Below are 21,995 nucleotides of genomic sequence, written 5' to 3' on the forward strand. Positions count from 1 at the left end.
CCTCTCTCTACCTTTGTGTCACACATGGGTGCACAACACACACACACACACACACACACACACACACACACACACACACACACACACACCAAGATTCTGCACATGAGGAAAAATTGCAATATTAGTCTTTCTAAGTCTGGTTATTTCTCAGTAAAAGTATTCTTTGTTTTTTTCTTTTCTTTTTTTTTTTTTTTTCTTCGAGACAAGGTTTCTCTGTGTAGCTTTGTACCTTTCCTGGAACTCGCTTTGGAGACCAGGCTGGCCTCGAACTCACAGAGATCTACCTGACTCTGCCTCCCGAGTGCTGGAATTAAAGGCGTGTGCCACCACCGCCTGGCTCTTTATTATTTTTTAAATATTTCTTTATTTGGCAGGAGTAGTGGCGCACACCTTTAATCCCAGCACTCAGGAGGCAGACCTCAGAGTTCCGAGACCAGCCTGGGTTACAGAGTGAGTTTCAGGACAGCCAGGGCTACACAGAGAAACCATGCCTTAAAAAAAAAAAAAAAAGACATGGCATATGTATGTGCATACATGTACACACACAAACAAAATAAAATTAAATAAATTATAAACATATACTTGTATTTCAATGGCTAGGCAAAAGGAAAAAAAAAACTATTTTAACTGGATACCCATGGTTAAAATTTTGCCTTTAAATGTCCTGGTTGCATTAAGTTGGAAAATGAGATGGAAAATGATCCTGCTGAGATGTTACATCAACAGATCATATTGCTTTCCACCTTCCAAGGCCAGCATTTTCTCTTACTGACCTGAAGAGTAAGGATGGCAGACAAGGACATTTGATCGATACTTCTCAGGATACAGGTTTTCCAAAGAACAGTCTCCAGCACCTGCATGCTCATCTACAGTCCCCGGACTCCGTAAGAGCGCGTGCTCAGGGAAACAAAGTGCTCGACTGTCACTGCTTCAGAATGTACAATGCCAGGATAAACAAGACACTCAGTGGAGACTCGAGACAAGAACATGTCTGAGAAGTGAACCTGCATGCAGCAGGCACCTGCCCCTGCTTAGTCATGTCTGAGAAGTGAACCTGCATGCAGTAGGCACCTGCCCCTGGTTAGTCATGTCTGAGAACTGAACCTGCATGCAGCAGGCACCTGCCCCTGCTTAGTCATGTCTGAGAAGTGAACCTGCATGCAGCAGGCACCTGCCCCTGCTTAGTCATCAGGAGATCAAGTACGAAAGAGACTGAAGGAAGACAATAAAGAATACATGCTTAGACAAATGATGGGCATGGTGGGTAACAGGGATGAAGTTCCTGTGTTCTTGAACTGTGCTCAACAATACACAGGACTGTGGAGGATGTCCTGACACGACGATGAAGTAGGAGGTCACACACACAAAAGCCTGTATAAACAGGAAGAACAGAGAATGAAACTCCACCAGGGAAAACACCACCCAAGGTGCCAGGGTGTCCTAACACAGAGGATCTTAAGAGGAAGAGAAAATGGAAAGGAGTTTGTGTGGGCTGTGTGTGTACATCTGAAGGCCAGAAGATGACAATAGGTATCCTCCTGAATTGCTTTCCTTCTTAGTATCTATATCCATCCATCCATCCATCCATCCATCCATCCATCCATCAATCTATCCACTGTTCATCTATCTATCCATCCATCATCCATCCATTATTGTTAGTGTATGGATGAAGGTGGGTGAGCCATAGTGCATGTGGAAGTGAGAAGACAACTTTCAGAACATTCAGTAGCTTTGGGAATGATTGGGGAATATTTTATTATTCTTATTAATATTTTTTTTCAGGACGGGGTTTCTCTGTGCTGTCTTGGTTGTTCTGGAACTCACTCTGTAGACCAGGCTGGCCTCGAACTCAGAGATCCGCCTGCCTCTGCCTCCCGAGTGCTGGAATTAGAGGCGTGCACCACCACCGCCCGGCTTACAATTCTTATTTGCAGTACTAGGGATCAAACCCAGGGTCTTGTGTGTGGCAGGAAAAGCTCTACCTCCAGCTTACACCCTCATCCCAGTGCTCTCTTTTCTAGTACCATGGAACCATCTGGAAAAACTGAACAAGTCATTGATGATGAAGAAGAGGCGGTAGTTTCTGGGAATGCGAGTGACTTCTGATGGTGGCCAACATCCTTTCTGGCTTTTCCTGTACCTCAAACAATCCCTCTTGTAATACACAAACACAAATCCCTTGACCAAAGTATTTCTTCCTATGCTGCCTAAAAGTTATTTGAAGACTCTACCACCACCATTTAAAAAGCAAGTTCCAGGCTTTCTATCTAGATGGTTCCCTGGGTAAGGGGTCTGCAGCCAAGCTTGACAATCCGAGTTTGATCCCTAGGTCACACACAGCGGAAGGACAGAACAAACCCCATAGTTTGTCCTCTGATCTTCCACCCACGTAAGCACCCCACATGTAGAACGCATGCACATGCATACAGAATAAGTAAGTAAATGAATGCATCAGTAATATTTGATATAGGGAAATTCTGGGTTTGAGATATAGCCCGTTTGGTAAAGAGCTTGTATAACATGCCTGAAGCCCTGGTATGTATGTTTTATGACCACATAAAACAGGCACAAGCCTATGGTCCTAGCACTGGGGAGGTGGAGACAGGAGGATCGGCTACATAGCAAGTTCAAAGCCACTGAGGGATTCACGAGACTCTGTCAAACATTTTTTTCTCCAACCTAGAAAACGGATCCTAGTTTAGTACACAAGTAAGTACAGAGTGACAGCTGAGCACACGAGTGAGGGCTGGGCTGTGTGGCTCCACGGTTACTGCCGGCCAACTGTGTGGTCGCGGCGAGATAGTTCATCTATTTGGTTAAGTCTCCTGGGACTACCAGGTGTGCTTCCAGCCCAGGCTGTTGGGAGAATTAAAGGAGTTGGCCTCTGTGACGTACATGTTAGTGTGCTAGGCAGATGGTGTGTAGCAAGGCCTGAAGTGTTGACTAACGCATGCAGGACATCATATTGCCTCTCCCCAATCATCCCAGTTGCCCATAAGACATGAGCCACACTGTCTGCGACCTAGGCAATCAGTATGTGGTTATGAGTTCTGTCAGCAGAGCTGGGATTTAGACATTTTGTTTGCAACATGGTACCTTAGACAGGACTGGAACGCTACGTATCTGAGGATGACCCCGGTCTTCCTGCCTTTACCTCTCAAATAGCTGAATTACAGGCATGGAGCCTGGCTGTCTTCTTACTTTATGGCAGTACTGAGGAATGAACTCAGGACCATGCACGTGCTAAGCAAGTGCTCTACCACTGAGCTACATCCCTTTTTACTTTTTATTTTTATTTTTTTTGGTTTTTCGAGACAGAATTTCTCTGTGTAGCCCTGGCTGTCCTGGAACTCACTCTGTAGACCAGGCTGGCCTCAAACTCAGAGTTCTCTGTCTCTGCCTCCGGAGTGCTGGGATTTAAGCTAAAATGTTTTTATCATGATGACTTTGAGAAATTTCTTACATGTGATCTAGTATAAGGTCATATGTATATATGAAACAGAGGATCACCAAACAATATTTCCTCGCACTGTGTGTATTATACTTTGATTGCTGTGGGCATGTCCACACCTGCCATGGTATGCATGGGTAAGTTAGAGGGCAACCAGAAGTTGGTTCTTTTCTAACATGTGGGGTCTGAGATCCAACTAAGATTATCAGGCTTGGTGGCAAGTGCCTCTGCCCACTGAATCTTTATCCAGCTCATTGGCCTGCATTCTGATTTTTCAAATGGTATTTTGTTTTGGAAAAAAAAAATGTAGTTGAAGCCAGGTATGGTATGGTATCTCAATCCTAGAATCTCAGGACTCGGGAGGCTGAGGCAGGAGGACTGACATGAGTTCCAGACTAACCTGATGTAGATGAGACCTTGTCTAAAAAAAAGGAGGAGGAGGAGGAGGAGGAGGAGGAGGAGGAGGAGGAGAAGAAGAAGAAGAAGAAGAAGAAGAAGGAAAGAAGAAGAAGAAGAAGAAGAAGAAGAAGAAGAAGAAGAAGAAGAAGAAGAAGGAAAGAAGAAGAAGAAGAAGAAGAAGAAGAAGAAGAAGAAGAAGAAGAAGAAGAAGAAGAAGAAGAAGAAGAAGAAGAAGAGCCAAGCATAGTGGTGGCACATGCCTGCAGTTGGGGGTGGATCTGAGTTCAAGGGCAGTCTGGTCTGCAGTCTGGTCTACAGTCTGGTTTGTAGCCTAGCCAAAGCTATACAGCCAGACCCTGTTTCATAAGAAAAATAACAGGGGTTGGGGATTTAGCTCAGTGGTAGAGCGCTTGCCTAGCAAGCGCGAGGCCCTGGGTTCGGTCCTCAGCTCTGTAAAAAAAAAAAAAAAGAAAGAAAAATAACAAAGGAGAAAAGAGGAAGGAAAAAAATTGGGGGTGGGGGAGAGAAGAGGGAGGGAGACACTGGGCCAGGCACGGTGGACAGTGGGCAGTGGGCAGCACCAGCAGACACTGTGCCAGGCATGGTGGACAGTGGGCAGCACCAGCAGACACTGGGCCAGGCATGGTGTGTGTGACCTCACATGTGGACAGCTGAAGTCCAAGGGGCCAGCCTGGGCTACATAGCAATTTCAGGTCAGTCTGTGAGACCTTGTCTCAACAAAACAAATAAGAAAGGGAAGGGGAGAATGAGTGTACGTGTGCTGGGATTCACCCAAAGGACCTCTCATTTACCAGGGAGCTCAGGAGGTCCTGGGGTTTGGTCCCCTTCTTTTGTTCCAGTATCTGGGCTCTCACTCCTCCTCCTAACTCCAGCTAGAGTAATATGACATCTGGCTATAACCTGGGGAGCCTCTGGCACTTGCATTATCAAATGGAAAAACAGCTATCTTACCGAGTGAAGGCAAAGATCGAATGAAACAAATGGTGAAATTCTTGTAACAGAGTTAGCACGCTGCCTCTTTTTAAGGCCTCGCTATTTAGCTGATGATGGCCCTGAACTCAAGGTCCCCCTGCTTCAGCCCTGTGCCTCCTGCTGCACCATGGCATCCACCTATGCTGACATTAAGTTCCTCCCTTCATGTGGATTAAATGAGAAAAGACTGATAAGACGAAAAGAAACAGGTACAGGTCTGTACTTTCAAAACTTCATTAGTCTTTTAACTTGTTATACTTTTCTAAGTGTGACCTGATAGATTGTAAAAACAACAAAAATATGACAGTGATTCTCTGCCTTTGAACTCAGCTGTTCCAGTCTTAAGAACTTATCTAAGACATAATTAACAATGCACCTGAAATGTCTATTCTGTAAGAGTGAGATGAGGGAGAAGGCTTCTTGTTAAGTGAACACAACCTTGATGCCTTTGACCATTTAAATCCAATAGTCAACACAGGTATGGTGGGTCATTCTTTTAATCCTAGCACTAGGGAGACAGAGGCAGGAGGATTATTGTGAATCCCAGATCAACTTGGGTTATATAATGAATTATAGGCAAGCTAGGGCTATGGAATGAGATCCTGTTTCAAAATGAATGAATAAAATGAAAACAGAAAAAAACAAATAGATACATACAGGCTATAGACAAGAATGGGAACTGTATAAAATAATGAAAATATAAAAACAGAATATCATATTCTATATTCACATGGATTACAGTTATGTGAAAGAGATATCTAAATATAGATTAAAAATAGAGCAGACAGATAAATCTTGAAAACACTAGGTGAAGGAAGTTAGTAACAAAGCACGGCATATTATCAAACTCTACTCACATGAAACATCCAGAGCAGTCACATCTAAAGAGTCGGAAGACTTGGGCTTTTCAGGTGTTAGGGAGTGTTTTAGTTAGTGTAGTATTGCTGTGATGAGACCCTGTGACGAAGGCAACTCTTATAAAAGCATTTAACTGGGTGCTTTCTTAGTTTCAGAGGTTATTCCATGATCATCATGGCAGGAAGCTGGCAGGCATAGGGTTAAGAGTTTATTTTACATCCTGATCTGCAGGCAGGCAGGCAGGCAGGAAAGCAGAGAGAAAGATACTGGGCCTGGGGTGGGCTTTTGAAACACTACCCCCAACAAGACCACACCTCCTAATCCTTCTCAAATAGTTCCACTAAGTGAACCGCAGGCATTCAAATCTATGAGCCTATGGGAGCCATTCTCATTCAAACCACCAGAGGGAGTTAGAAGGTGATTTCTCAAAGGCAGGAATTTGTGCTAATAGTTGCACAATTATGTGAGCCCAGGAAAAGCCATTCACTTTTACAGTATGTGAAATAGAGCTATTATAAGAAGTTACAGGCAGACTGATCAGACAATCTGGAAGATCTCTCAATGGCCAAAACTGTAATTGATTTACCTGGTGGTTAATATTGTCAACTTAATAGGCGCTAGAATCATCAGAGAAAGAGGTGTACGGCAGATGATCTTTATTAGGTTAACTGGGCAGTACCAGTTCCTGGGTTGGGGGCCTGGGCAGACTACAAAGGGGAAGGCGGCAGCGGCGGCAGCAGTATCCATTGCTCTGTGCTTCCAGATTACAGATGCAGTGTGACCAGCAGCCTTAAGCTTCTGCCACCAGGCCTTTCCTGCCATGATGGATCCTCCAATCATGGGCCAAAAGAATTTCAGTGACAGGAAATGTAACTAAAACACACTACAACACAAAATATGAAATACACATGGACACAAATACATCACACCATAAATAGACAGCTAACTCAGGAAACGAAACAGGCCATGCTTGTGCAGGGCTTACAGGTACCAGGTGCTGTTTTGAACACTTGGCCCACTGTCTGCCAGTCCTTCTAACTGCCCTGTGAGCTCCAGACTCCTTATCTCCCTTTTACAAATATGGAAATATGTTTGCCAAAGTTATATGACAGAGGAAGGGTCCAGTTTCTATTGGTCTAGCTTCAGTCACTGTATTTCCTCCAGGACTCATTTACCTCTGGCTTTTTATAAGGCCGTGACTCTCAACCTTCCTAATGTTGTGACCCTTTAATAAACAGTTCCTCATGTTGCAGTGACCCCCATCATAAAATTATTTCATTTCTACTCTTCATAAATTTTGCTACTGTTATGAATTGTGATGCAAATATCTGATATACAGGATACCTGGAAAGCGACCCAAGGGGTCATGACCCACAGGTTGAGAATCAATGATCTAAGTCTAAAGAGTAATCATTTGGTTAGAATGATTGTACATATCCATATTCTCAGCACTCAGGAGACAGAAGCAAGAGGGTCAGGAATTCTAGGCCAGTCTCTGCTAAATGGCAAGTTAGAGGCGAGGTTGAGCTACATGAGACCCTTGTTCCTTACCATCTCTCCCTCCTTGAAAAAAGAACAAATGACTTAGCCATTTAGTGACGGCCATAATCAGATCACAGATGCACATTTTTCACACTCCATTCACTAGTATAAAACTACTGGAAATGGGAATGTAGCTCAGCTGTTGCACACTTACCCAATAAGTGCAAGACTCTATGTTCTGTCCCTGGAACCATAAAAATAATAAAAAGAAAAAGATCACTATGTAATTAGTCTGGCCTTAAACTCAACAAAGATCCACCTGCCTCAGCCTTCCCAGTGCTGGGATTAAAGGAGTGTGCCATCCACCACTCGAAGCCATTTTTTTAAAATTATTTATTTACTTACTTATTTTGATTTTTTAAGATAGGGTCTCTCCCTATTGGGCCTTAATGAAAAACTCTCCCCTTCTGATGCCAATGGGGATTGAGAGCCCAATATGGCCAACTTGTCAAACATTAACGTAAGCCTAGGAACTGTAGCCATGAGATTGGATTCTCCAGAAGGCAATGTATGGTAACTGCTTTTTCAAGTATGTTTGAGAAAGTGTCACCCAGACACCTTGGAGATTAAGGGTAACCCTGAAGGTCACTGACCTCCATTTGTTAACAGTAGCATTCCAGCTAAGCCTTTTCATTTTCACAATCCTCTTCAAGCTGGTGTAGTACCTACTTTTCAGTAGCTCTGTGCAACATTTATTGGCCTCCTGAAATTCATTTAGCCCCTCCCCTTTGAAGATACCTTAAAATTTATGAGCCTGAATGAAGCCATTAAAAGACCATTAGTTCTGCTCCTTGTGAGCTGCCTGTTTTTTCTTTGTGGTTCTTAGTTGTTTTTTTGCAGAGCTGCCAGCCTAAGTTGTGCTGGGATCAAGAAAAATGGGCTTTGGCAGTTCGTGTTCATGGAGTTGTATCCATGCCAGTGGATGACCACATGCTCCAGAAGAGAATTTGACATTGCTGCTGCTGTTTTGCTGTTATAGCAGTGGCAGCCACCGCTGCTATTGTTTCTGGGATTACCATTTCATAATTGCTTACTACAGCTAGCACAGTGGAGACCCTGGCAGCAAAAGTAGCTACCACAGTTAGTTAATCTTTCATTCTATTGGGCATAATAAATTTAATTCAGTAGTTATATACATTTCGATTGGCTTTGAAAATTATAAATTTATAAACTCAAGTTCCATTTGCTTTTGGGATACCATCTTATAAGGACTCCAGTTTGCAGTAAGGCTCGTTAAGGAAGGGAATGGCTCAGTTCCCTACTGGCTATGTGTGGGATAGGACCTCTATTGGTCTTTTCTGTGTCGAACACACAGATTGCAAGCCCAGTGCCACTTTGAGATCTTTGGTAGCAGTTAACTCTGCAGCTCACACATGATTGAGCCTGTATGAGGAGTATTCAGAGACGGGTAATGCCTAGGGGGCACTCACCAACCTAAGGCAGAGCACCTCTGTGGCCTGGGCAGGAATCTCCATGATGGGTAAGGTGACCTGCTGACGTCCCATGCAACCTAAGTCAGAAGCTCATTTTTTAGTAAAAGGGGGACCTGTAGGGCCCTGGCCCCCATTTTGGGTAACTGTTGCCTTGCTTGCTGTCCTTGATTATCCTCCCTATGCTAATTCTCTACCGGGTTCCACCTCCTGAATGCTTAAGGGAAGTTCCTTGTCTGTGTATCCTGCATAATGGGCATTAACAGCTTAGATGCAAGATTGTAAAACATTGGTAGTGAACTTCTGCCCTCTGGGGTTCTCCCATTGTGCTGTAAGCCTGCATTTAAGACCTCCTTCCTCCTTCAATAAACAGCATTTGGCATTAAAAAAAAAAAATTCAATAAAAACTTGCAAACTGAAAAAAAAAAGATAGGGTCTCTCGGGGTTGGGGATTTAGCTCAGTGGCAGAGTGCTTGCCTAGCATGCACAAGGCCCTGGGTTCGATCCTCAGCTCCACAAAAAAAAAAAAAAAAAAAAAAAAAAAATAGGGTCTTTCTAGCCACATTAAAAAAAAAAAAAAGGAACCTAAAAATGTCCAAGAAGAGCCCAGCAGTGGTGGCACATGCCTTTAATCCTAGCACTTGGGAGGCAGAGCCAGATGGATCTCTGTGAGTTCGAGGCCAGCCTGGTCTACAGCGTGAGTTCCAGGACAGGCTTCAAAACTACAGAGAAACTCTGTCTCGAAAAAAAAAAAAAAAAAGTAAAGAAGAAAAGTTCAAGAAGTGACTCTGTAATTATGTAATGAGACTATTTAGGACACCAAAGCTAAAGCTGCTACTGCAGAGAGAGGAGGAAGCCCTGAGCGATTTAAGTCCTGAGTGAATGTGTGCTGTGACAGCGTTCAGACCCACAGAGGGATGGGAAAGCATCCCTCCCCCAGGCAGGGAGGTTAAGTCTCATTGGGAAATGGCTGAGGGTCTAGTTCAATGGCACAATGCTTGTCTACCTTGCTCAGAAACATGAATTCAATCCTCAGTATTGCAAGAACAAAATATTCTTATTGCTACCCTCAACTAAGAGAAACAGAGTTCAATAAGAATTGTTTTAAATGTCTCTAAGGAATTTTGCAATCCCAGCTACTGGGGAGGCTGAAGCAAGAGAATCACCAATTCAAGCCCTGTCCTGGCCACACAGAGTCTGAAGCCAGCCTGGGCACCTTAGCCAGACACTGTGTCAAAATAAAAAGTAGGGCCAGCATGCTGTCCCAGAGGGGGAGATCGAGGAGCTTGATGACCTGTGTTTGACCCCGACACCCATATGACAGAAGAACTGACTCCTGTAAGCTGTTCTCTGACCTCCACGTGTGTGCCCTGGTGTATGTTTGTGTGTGTGTGTGTGCGTGTGTGTACTCCCCCAACACACAAATGAATGAATGTAAAAGAAAAGGGCTATGAGGAGGAACGGTGCTAGCCTCGCATGTAAACAGCTCTGGGGTCAATTTCTAGTACATCTTTTTCCGTGGGACAACTGTGGCATACTTAAGGTTGGCTATTAATAGAAAGACACAATTCAAGTTTATTAAAATGTGCTATCATAAACAATATACTTTTGTGAAATTTTTAGCAATTTAAAAATATTTTTAAGGGGCTGAAGGTATGGCTCAGTGGTGTGCACTGTCTATGGTGAGGTTCTGGATTTGATCGTCAATACCAGAAAAGAGAAAAGAAAAAAAGAAGAACAGGAAAAGACCAAACCAAACAGGACTAGTCAGTCTTCAAAGAAGAACAGTGTCCTGCCCAGACTGCTCAGCGCAGGTCTCCTTTGCCTGGCACCATCCTTTGGAACACCCCCTAACGCTCCGCTGGGAGACAAGCCACATTCTTAAGCTTGTCAAATTAGCACCTTGGAAAGCCTGGCCAGTTTCCCATTGGTCATATTTTCCAATCATTCTGCTCTCATGTTTAGAGACCTGGTTGCACATTCTGAGCCAATGTACAGGAGGGGGCTCCAGGCAAAATTTCTCTCTCTCTCTCTCTCTCTCTCTCTCTCTCTCTCTCTCTCTCTCTCCCTCCCTCCCTCTCCCTCTCCCTCCCCCCCTCTTCAATTTTGACATCTCTGTAAGTTAGCTATTACAGCTATTACACAATATTAGCGCAGCCTACTTTTTTCTGACTCATATTACCCAGGAGACAACTGAAGAAGGAATCTGGACTAAAATCTTATATAGTACCCGGGGTTTCTTAAAGGTTTGGTGCCCATTTTCTATAATCTGTAAAGATCCTTTTCCTTTTACACACAATATTTTATTTTCAGGATTCAAGTACCCTCCATATATACTGTAGTTTTCATAGCCTCAAGCATCTTCTGTAACGATAAGTCAATACCTGACCTCATTTGGCAGGCGAGGCCTCGGTGCGGGCTAGAGCTGCCTCCTCCTTTTCTGTTGTGTGGGCACCATGTGTGGTCTGCTCCTTTGGTTTGAACTCGAACTCGTCAGGTCCCTCCCACCCCCCCCAGACAGGGTTTCTCTGTGTAGCCCTGGCTGTCCTAGAACTCACTTTGTAGACCAGGCTGGCCTAAAAAAACTCAAAGATCTGCCTACCTCTACCTCTCCAGTGCTGGGATTAAAGGCATGTACCATCATACCCTGCTCACGTCAGTTCTTATCAAACCTTTGGTAGGCTATGATATGTTTGCCCTCTTTATAAACGTAAACACCCTGTAGGGTCCTGGCCCTTCGTTTTAGATAACTGTTGTCTTGCTTGCTGACCTTAACCTTGATTTCCTCCCTATGCTAATTCCATGCCAGGTTCCACCCTCCTGAATGCTTAAGGGAAGTTCCTTATCTGTGTATCCTGCATAATGGGCATTAACAACTTAGATGCAAGATTGTAAAACATCGGTAGCGAACTTCTGCCCTCTGGGGTTCTCCCATTGTGGTGTAAGCCTGTATTTAAGACCTCTTCCCTCCTTCAATAAACAACATTTGGCATTAATTAAAAAATAAATAAAAATAATAATAAAATAAACATAAACACCTTGCTATTTCCCAGAGTAACTGAATCCCCTGAAACTACCTAACTATAATTTCAAACATGCTAAGGATTCAGGAACCAGAGACTAATACTGAGCCCAGTCACAGAGAGCAGGCAAATAGTGAAGGGAGACTTTATTTCTTTGTTTCCAAATGCACACACACTCACTGATATGAAAGGGTGGGGACCACTTCCTATTATACAATGGAGCTTGCTAAAGTCCCCAAGGACTGTGTTGTGGCTTGTCCTCCCAGTCATGAAAATAAGAATGCTGGTCATATCCTTTATGGGGAGGAAACAATGACTAAAACAGTACCTATGAACCTGTTGGACTTCTTCAGTGGGAAGATGACAGGTGCTCAGACACGAAGTGCTTAGACAATCACAAGACTACTTAGTTTCAAAAGGAGAGGAAAAACTCCCCATATGTCTCATATGGAATGACTGATAAGAAGGTATTTGAGCCGGGCGGTGGTGGCGCACGCCTTTAATCCCAGCACTCGGGAGGCAGAGCCAGGCAGATCTCTGTGAGTTCGAGGCCAGCCTGGACTACCAAGTGAGTTCCAGGAAAGGCGCAAAGCTACACAGAGAAACCCTGTCTCAAAAAACAAAATGAAACTAAACAAAACAAAACAAACAAACAAACAAACAAAAAAGACGGTATTTGAGTATTATCTATTCCCAACTTGTTTAAAAGCTGGAATTCCCTGATATACTTTGGCTTGCATAATACATGTAAATTAAATATGACAAGTCCAGCTTGGCAAAACCAGAATATATGAGTTCAAATGTTAGCTGTAGGAAAGAGAATAAAAAGTACCCTGTTGTGGAATATTACTTTAACTATGTAAAGATATGGTACATTTGTTTATGTTGTGAATATTACTTTAACTATGTAAAGATGTGTTACATTTGCTTACGCTGCTTTTGTTTAATTATGTAAAGATGTGTTGTTGTTTTACCTTGCCTGCCTAAGGCACCTGATTGGTCTCATAAGAAGCAGAAAAGCCAATAGCTAGGCAGTAGAGGGACACAAAGGGCTGGTGGGCAGAGAATAAGTCGGAGGAGGAATCTAGGCTTGAGAAGTAGGAGGAGAGATGGAGGGAGAAAGAGAGGGAGAGGGAGACGCCTGGGGCTGGCCAGACACAGAGTAGGACATACAAAACATAGATGAAGAGAAATAGGTTAATCTAAGTTATAAAAGCTAGTGGGACAAGCCTAAGCTAAGGCTGAGTGTTCATAACTAATAGTAAGTCTCATGTCATGATTTGGGGGCTGGTGGTCTGAGAAAGCCTGCTGTAGTACCCTAAAAACTAAGCTGATTAAACATACAGGCATTCTTTTTGTTTTTTTGTTTTGTTTTTAAACAAGGTCTCACCGTGTACTTTAGGCTAACCTGGAAGTCATCATGTAGCTAAGGGTTCAGACTCACAGCGATTCTTCTGCCTCTGCCACACCTGGCTGAACTAGGCTTTGTTGAAGATCATCATAAACTGAGCAAGCTAGTGTCCGTTTGCAATCTCGGCACTCGGTGGCTGGAACAGGAGAATCACAAGGATCAAGGCCAGCCTGGGCTACAGAGTGAAACCTGATTTCACCCTCAGCCTACTGATGCTCATTCTGAAACCAGGAGAACCTGGGCAGGGAGCAGGGATGAACAGAATTGGTGAAAGGACAGAACAAATAGAGGAAATGACTCAGCCATAGGTCAGAGAGGGAATTCCAGTTAGGTAAGTTGAATTGTGGGACTGTAACCCGGGAGAACTCATTATCTGAAGGTCTAGAAACTCATTTCAGTGTTTTCAGGAGTAGTGAGTGGCCAAGAAGCCCAGTGGTAACGGCGTCAAACCGCATCCCAACATTTGTATTGTTAATACTTGGGCAGTTCAAGTCATTTGCCCAGACTGGTTGTGAAGTAAGACTGTACTCTCAGTACTTGAAAAACCGAGGCAGAAGGATTTTGAGTTCTAGACTAGGGCTATACAGCAAGACACTACACACAGACAGACGACAGACAGAGGGAGGGGGTAGTTGAGGAGATGGGTCAGTGGTAGAGCACTGGTGGGACAGTCATGTGGCACTGAGTTCGGATCCTCAGTGCCCCCATAAAGCCGGAAGGAGTAGCAAATGTCTGTAATCCCAGTGTTCCCACCGCAAGTTGGAAGACAGAGGCAGGAGACTATCTGGAAGCTGCATGGCCAGCTAGTTTTTTAAACAAAGTAGCAAAGGAGAGGCGCCTCAGTGGTTTGCATACTTGCTCCTGCAGAGGACTCGAGTTTGGTTCTCAGCATCCATGTTAGACAGCTCACAACCACATCGAAGTCTAGCTCCGGGGGCACCCAAGAGCACCTGTGCTCACATGCACACACCTCTCCCCATAATGCACGTAATTCAAATTAAGGTAAGATATCTCAAACAAGGTAGAAAGCAAAAACAAACACCAGAGGTTGTCCTCGGATATTCCATACAAGCACCAAGACTTGTATACTTCTCATATACATCACCTCTCTGCTATCCTCAAATAAAAAAGGACTGGTTGTGGTAGTGCACACATGATATTAATCCCACCACTTGAAACACAGGAGAACCAGGAGTTCAGTTATCCTCAGCAACGTATCTCAAGTTCAAGGCCAGCCTGTGGGCTATACGAGACCCGGTTTCAAAAAACCCAAAACAAAAAAATTAAAGACTGAAGTGATATGAGTATGAAAATATTCATCTTGGGTGTAAATTTAAGTTACTCATCAAACACTACTGAGGACCAATCCCCGTCCCAGCAGTGTGTATAGGTGGAGGGGTAAAGGCAGGGTCCTGGGCTCCGCCCTTGAGCAGACTACGACCCTGCACTAAGTCACTCCAAAGTCACAAACTGTTGTCACTGACATTTAGAAAACTGTGGTTAATGTATGTACAATCAACTGGAATTTGTAAGCTTGGAAACAAAGTTTTAAAAGATCTTTTGGAACATACTTATGCAAAGGTATGAAGTCAGGATGGTTGTTATTAAGTAATTTCCTTACAACAGGACTGGAAACTCTGTTAAGGGCAGAGAGGGGGATGTACAACCTGAAGTATGGGTCCATGTATCCCAAGCGGGCCTGGAACTCACTATGATGATCTTAAATTCCTGATCCTTCTGCCTCCACCTTCCAAATGCTCGGATGACAGACGAGTGCCACCATGAAGCTTACTTTGGGCTCTGTTCTAAATTTGGAGATGACTAAAATATTTAGGCAGAGGTGACAATGAATCTGCCTTAGAAGAAGACTGCTGTCTCTCTCTCTCTCTCTCTCTCTCTCTCTCTCTCTCTCTCTCTCTCTCCCAATAAAGCTCTAAAAAGGTGAAGAAGAAGAAGAAGAAGAAGAAGAAGAAGAAGAAGAAGAAGAAGAAGAAGAAGAAGAAGAAGAAGAAGAAGAAGAAGAAGAAGAAGAAGAAGAAAGCGGCGGCGGCTGGTCAGGCAGCAAGCAGAATGATGTGGAGGAGACAGGAAAGAAGTTTCTGAGGAAGGACTGGATGTCTGGGTTAAATGAAGGCACTAGAGTATAGTACCTTTATAGCTTTAGGTTTGGATAGCGTCATCCAGTAAGACAGACAATAAAAGAATAAAAGAGCAACACAGTTTTCTTTCTTTCTTGAGCAACACAGCCCCCCCCCCCTGAACCCAGGGCCTTGTGTTTGCTAGGCAAGTGCTCTACCACTGAGCTAAATCCCCAAGCCCCACAGCTTTCTCTTTTTGCAGGGGGCTGGGTGTGTAGCCTTACCTTGTGCTGAAGTGTTAGGTATTTTGCTCTTTTGATATAATCCTCATGAAAGTGGGCTCCAGGCCCTTGAAAGAGCTTTGCACTGTGTATGTGAAAGGGTCCTGAGGATGTGTGGAAGATATTTCTGAGCTTTTTTTTGTGTGTCCTTCCTCAAGGAACTGGACTGAATGAACTAGCTGTATGCTGGTTGTTAGTAAGTGAAGAAACAGTACTCTAATCACATGAAGAAACAGTATTGTTATCTAAGACCTCATTTCATACATAAATATGGCAGTAAGAATAAGTGTAACAGATCCAATCAGTTCTTCATTAATTATAACGATCCAGCAGACATGACAAAATAAAGCGTACTACTTTGTCTCTGAAATTACAGCCTGAGGGGCTCCATAGTGAAAATTTTTATAGGCTTTCATAGAGAAAATAAAGTTTAAAATGCAACCAATTTTATATTCAATTTCCTGTATAGCTGTAAATACTATACCTCTTTTCATTATGCTGTTAAATATTCCTTTTGTCTTATTGTGCAACTAAACCGTTATTAGCCCCCCTCCCCTCCCCGCGCGTGCTTTTCGAGACAGGGTTTCTCTGTGTAGTCCTATAGTCCAGGCTGTTTGGAACTCGATCTGTAGACCAGGCTGGCCTCAAACTCAGAGCTCAGGCTGTCTGCTGGGATTAAAGACATGGGCTGTCACGCCCAGGAGCCAGATTATTAGCTCTATTAACTTGAAAAACTTGTAAATTTATGAGGATAATTTCTGTGAAACCAAGCACAGAAAAATGCACACATTACAGCGGTTAAAAAAAACCCGACCTTTTATGTGTGTATTATTTCACTCTAAAACCATTTCACGATGAAGATATTGTTGCTGTTGACTGAGTTCATTTTAAGTTGTATTCACAATATTTTTATTCTGTTTCAATCAATATTTCTGCCACTAATGGCAATCGGAGTTCATTCACTTCTAAACATCAGAGTCCAACTTCGGGTGTTTTTGAAAGTTATCTTTTCCAGTCCACCCACCATTCTCAGCAATCAAGATATCACTCCAAACACAACCCATGTCAGAATAATAAAGACCGAAGACAAGTTACAACAGGTAGCCGGGAGCACATTAGTGGGACCAAAGAAGCAGGTCGCGGCTTTGGCCCAGGGACCAGTGAGAAAGTCGGAAGAATCTGGGCCATTTGCCAAAGGTGAAACGTTCCCCAGATCCTGGAGACGGACTGGCGCTACAAAACCAAAGCGAGTGAGTGACAGGCAGAGGAAGAGGCGGGGCCCTTCGGAATGGAGCAAAACACGCCAAGAATTCTAGAGCAACGTCAGGCATTCCAGGGCAGTACGAAGCCAGGCTCGAACCCAGCTCCAAAGGCGAGGCCGGGGCGGGGGGGTGGGTGGGTGGCTGAGCTCAGCCCACACGGCTCCTGAGAATGTCTGCGCGAAAGTCAGCTACCAGGAAGTCCGGGGCCCACGCGCTCCTCAAAGTCACAGCTCCAGCCCGGGATTCCCACCCGGGAAAGCAGGGGGGCGGGCGCCTGGGTGGGGGGGCGGGACCCAGGCTTTTCCCCGCCCTCCCCGTGTCCCCGCCCCCTGAGAGCGGCGCATCCCCAGTGCGCCTGCGTAGGGTGAGGCCGGACTCTATTTGGTTATCCGGCGTGCGGCCGCCGAGGCGTTCGCTACCCAGCGTGCCGTGCGCGCGAGCGGCGGCCCCTACGTCCGTCCTCCCCCGTCCGTCCGCCCGTCCCTCCCTCCCTTCTCTCCCTCCCTCCCTCCCTCCCGCCGCGGCCCCCCTTTCCCCAAAGTGAGTGAGTGAGACGGGCAGATGGAGGAGGGACTGTAATGGCGGCGGCCGGCAGCTCCCTGCTCTGATCCGCGGCAAGCACACGGCAGCGACCCCCCTCCCCGGCCCTCTCCCGGGCGGCCCCCGCCCTGCCGTCGGCGCGGGGCCACCGGCCCGGCCCGGCCCGCCGCTGTCGGGTCTCTCGCTCTGCGCCCCGGCCGGGGCCCCACACACAATGGACGAGCTGGCCGGAGGCGGCGGCGGCGGCGGCGGCGGCCCGGGGATGGCGGCCCCTCCCCGGCCGCAGCAGGGACCCGGGGGGAACCTGAGCCTTCCGCCGGGCGCGAACGGAGCGCCGGGCGGCGGCGGTCCGGCGGCTGCCGAAGCGGCGGGGGCCCCGGCGGGCCCCGAGCTGTCCCGGCCGCAACAGTACACTATCCCGGGGATCCTGCACTACATCCAGCACGAGTGGGCTCGGTTCGAGATGGAGCGGGCGCACTGGGAGGTGGAGCGGGCCGAACTGCAGGTACCTCGCCCGGGGGGGGGGGGGGGGTCGAGTGCGGGCTGCGGGCCGCCGGGGCGCGGGCCCGGGGGTGGGGCGGCCGCGCGGGCCCGGCGCCCCGAGGGGCGGCGGGGAACTTACCTGGGGGAGGCTCCGGCTTGGCGAGCGGCGACTGCGTCCCCGGCGCCCCCTCCCCCGCTCCCGCAGCGGCCGGCTCCCTCCTCACAGGCGGCGCGCTGCGGGCATCCTCGGGGCAGCCATTTTGGCTTTTAGCATGGCGTCTGCGGGGCTCCTCCGCTGGCGCTCGCCGGGCCTCCGGGCTTGGGCGCAGCGCCTCCGGGCGAGAGGCTGGCGTGGGTCCGCTGGGCACCGAGTTGGCGGCGCTTGTCTGTCCTCTGGAGGTTGGGAACCCCCGGAGAGGGCCGGGGGTGAGTGGCTCGCCTCCTGACCCCGGCACCCCCTGCCGAGGTGGCGTCCTGCCCCCTCCCCCGCGCCGCGGTGCGCGGTTGCCCCTTGACAGCCACGCCGCTTCGGGCTACGATCTCCTGCAATGGCTTGCGAGCCGCCGGCGAAGTTTGCCTTCCCACCCTCAACTTTTCCATGCCCCGGCTGCCGCCGGACTGGACTCGCATTTCCTCTAGCGCTTAATGATTCATCAACACTTTTCACTGCAATTTTCTCTTTTTGAGTCGGCTTGTCTAGACTTTGCCTTCTACATCCTCGTTGTTCTCATACAAAGCAGAAACCGGTCTATCTGTACTGTATGTATGAAATGTCTGCGGGAAGAATTGGTCTTAATTTGAAGTAAAACGTACTTTTTGTTTTGGTACCAAGCGCAAACAAAGCTAAGCGTCCACGTAATGTGAACCTCTGATAGACTTGAGTTATCCTAACTCTTGGAAGATGCTAGTGTCGGGTTCAAGCCTTGAAGTTTCAGAATTGCTGCATCGCTTGAAAGGATTATTTGAGTTGTAGGATAGTTGCATTTAGTTTTAAATTCCTTTCCAGGGTATAACTTGAACTTAGAAGAAAAAAAAAATGTATGCATCTAAACGTTGCACCTGTTTTTAGGAATTTTGGATGTAAGGAATATTGTTCATTATTATACACACACATACAACACACCTTTGGTGAATTTAGGAAGAAGTAATGTTGAAATGGAAGATTGATTATGTAGAAAAGGTGTTCTCAAATAAACATGAATCTTCAGTTTGGTTTTGAACCAGTAAACTTTATCACATTGATTATAAGGAATTTCATTCAAAAATTAAAAATACCTGGGTGTATGGTGGCACACGTCTCTAGTTCCAGCACTCAGGAGGGAAAGCAGGTGGATCTCGGTGAGTTCAGGCCACTGTGGCTTACATAGAGAGTTACAGGACAACCAGAGCTACATAGAGTCTATCTCAAACAAACAAAAAAGTAAAAGACACATTAAAAATAATATTGTTTCGCTGACAAAAGCATTGCAAAACCAGTGATTGGACCAGTAAATATTTGTTGTAAGTTTTTGTTTTGTTTGAGACAGGCTTTCTCTGTGTATCCCTTGGCTGTCCTAGAATTCAGCTCTGTAGACCAGGCCTGCTTGTCTCCCGAGTGATGGGATTAAAGGTGTGTACCACCATACCCAGCTCTGTGTGTGTGTGTTTATTTTTTATTTGTATATGTGTGCCTGAATGTATGTATGTATGTATGTATGTTTGTGCACTACATGTATGCAAGGGTCAGAAGACAGCATTGGATCCCAGTAGTTACGGATGGTTATGGGTGGTGGGTATTGAACCTGGTCTTCTTCATGAGCAGCAGTTGCTCTTAACCATGAGCCATCTCTTCAGACCCTGTTTGCTTTTGTTTACTTGTTTTTTTTTTTTTTTTAACACAGGGTCTTATATCCCATGCTAGCCTGGTACTAGACTGGCTTTGAACTCAGATATTTGCCTGCCTCTGCCTCTGCCTCCAGAGTGCTGGGATCAAAGGCCTGCGCCACCACTGCCTGCTGTTGTGATTGTTTTGAGACAGTCTCTGTAGTCTTGGGCGGCCTGAAACCACTATGTATAACAGGCCCTTTTCTCTCTCTTAGAGATCCATCTGCTTCTGCCACTTAAATGCTGGGGTAAAGGTTTGCAGCACCTCACCCAGCAAGCCAGTAAACTTTTATTTTACTCCACAAAGTGGGTTAAGTTAAACTTAAAAATCTTATGTATTTTATATGACACCTTTAGTTGATTCGGTAGTTTTAAAATTGTGCTTAGGAATACTTTTGTGGGGCTGGAGAGATGGCTCAGCGGTTAAGAGCACCTGCTGCTCTTCCAGAGGTCCTGAGTTCGAGTCCCAGCAACCACGTGGTGGCTCACAACCATCTGTAATGAGATCTGGTGCCCTCTTCTGGCCTGCATGCATACATTCAGACAGAACATTGTATACATAATAAATAAATCTTTTTTAAAAAAAGAATACTTTTGTGTTTTAGAGATTGTAACTTTCAAAAAGCTTAAGTCAAATTGCCTGTGGTTTCTTTTAAATTTGTAGAGTCTACTTTAATATGCTTGGATTTGGAGTTTTGTGGGCATACAACTTTCCAGTACAATGTGATGCCAACTTAATGTTCCATGTGGGTAGACTAAAGTATTCATTAAAAAAAATACATTGAGGCTTTTGCTTACTTTGATGAACCACCAGTTCCTTATGTTTGATCCTTGTACTGTTCATTTTCATTGGTTTTCAAATTAGCAATTGAATTTGTCACTCAGGCATGGTTAATGTAAATAGGTAAGAAAGCTTCTTGTGTCCAAATGAACAAGTTTTACGTTATTGAAATCTGTGTTGTCAGCCTTTTCTCCCTTCTCCTTTTCATTGTTCCTGTCCTTTACAGCAGCAGAGAAGGACTGGAAGGATTTTGTTGCTGGACTTCTTCTTTCAGATAATCTCTTATATGGTAGCTCTGATAGTCTTTGTTTACTTGCTTTGTTTTTTCTCTTTAAAATATTGTGTGTGTGTGTGTGTGTGTGTGTGTGTGTGTGTGTGTGTGTGTGTATGTATGTATGCATTCGAGAGTTTGAGTGTGCACACAAGTGCAGGTACCCCCAGAGGCCAGAGGTAATGGATTCCCCTGGAGCTGGAGTTGCAGGTGTTATGATCCTGGCTGAAGTCGGCGCTGGGACTTGAACTCAGGTCCCCCTGGAAGAAGTGCCATTTCTCTAGCCTGTTTACTTGTTTTAAAGAATGTTACATGGTATATATGATGTTCTCTGCTTCTATTTTTTTTCCTACACATTCTCTCTCTCTTTCCTTCCTCTCTCTCTCTTTCCTTCCTTCCTCTCTCTCTCTCTCTCTCTCTCTCTCTCTCTCTCTCTCTCTTTTCTGAGACAGGGTTTTCTGTGTAACAGCCCTGGCTGTCCTGGAGCTCCTTTTGTAGACCAGGCTGACAAACTCACAAGAGATCCACCTGCCTCTGCCTCCAGAGTGCTGGGATTAAAGACATGTACCACTATGCCTGGCCATTTTCATTATTTTATACGGATACTTTTGGAATAAAATGTTCATGACTGAATTGTTTATATGCTTTTGTGTGTGCTATGTATATCTTTAAATTGTTTTATTGGGTTAATTAGTTAATAGCATTTCAGATTTGTTTCTGGAGTATTGGATGTACTGTGCTGTTGGTCATTTGGGGGGTGGGATAGGGCCGTGCAGCAAGAGCTGCCTGGAACTTGGTAGATGGCTCACACTGGCCTTGAATGCTATTAGTCTGTCTGTCTTTCTTTCATTTATTTATTTTTCGAGACAGGGTTTCTCTGTGTAGCTTTGTACCTTTCCTGAAACTCACTTTGTAGACCAGGCTGGCCTCGAACTCACAGAGATCCGCCTGCCTCTGCCTCCTGAGTGCTGGGATTAAAGGTGTGCGCCACCACCGCCCGGCTAGCTATTAGTCTTTAATTAAGACTGTGAAGTACATACTTAAAGTTTTATGTGTTGAATGTATGTGTTGTATTTAAGATTCAAATTTAAAATTATTTCTGTTACTTTCTTAAAAACAAGACAACTTCTGTCATTTTTATATGTAGTTCTGAGTGCACTAATCATCTACACATCGTTTTTTGAAACAGTATCTTGTAATGTTGCCCAGGCTGGACCTTAACACCTGGGTTTTAAGTGATTCCCTATGTAGCTGGGACTAACATGTGAACACATTTTTTGGCTGTGCTGGAGACTGAAGCCTGAGCCTTGGGCATGCTATTTAGTGTTT

General features: G+C 45.4%; 2 protein-coding genes across 6 annotated transcripts in view; one reads left to right on the forward strand and one right to left on the reverse strand.

The window, feature by feature from the left end:
- Ap4s1 (adaptor related protein complex 4 subunit sigma 1) overlaps window positions 1–18,232 on the reverse strand; it is a 49,758-nt gene extending 31,526 nt beyond the window's left edge. For both annotated transcript variants that reach the window (XR_013044301.1, XM_006975264.4), the window contains exon 1: window positions 17,891–18,232. The gene's annotated coding sequence lies outside the window, so the exon portion shown is untranslated. The remainder of the gene's footprint in view (window positions 1–17,890) is intronic.
- Window positions 17,275–21,995, forward strand: part of Strn3 (striatin 3) — a 97,251-nt gene continuing 92,530 nt past the window's right edge. For 2 of the 4 annotated variants that reach the window (XM_076550698.1, XM_076550697.1), the window contains exon 1: window positions 17,339–17,773. In XM_076550698.1, coding sequence (XP_076406813.1) covers window positions 17,483–17,773 — 291 coding nt within the window. In that variant the 5' untranslated portion in view covers window positions 17,339–17,482. Of the gene's footprint in view, window positions 17,774–21,995 lie in introns of all 4 variants that reach the window. The other 2 variants (XM_076550700.1, XM_076550699.1) reach the window with 2 other exon arrangements.

The sequence above is a fragment of the Peromyscus maniculatus genome, chromosome 14, assembly GCF_049852395.1.
Source record: "Peromyscus maniculatus bairdii isolate BWxNUB_F1_BW_parent chromosome 14, HU_Pman_BW_mat_3.1, whole genome shotgun sequence".
Lineage (NCBI taxonomy): Eukaryota > Metazoa > Chordata > Mammalia > Rodentia > Cricetidae > Peromyscus > Peromyscus maniculatus.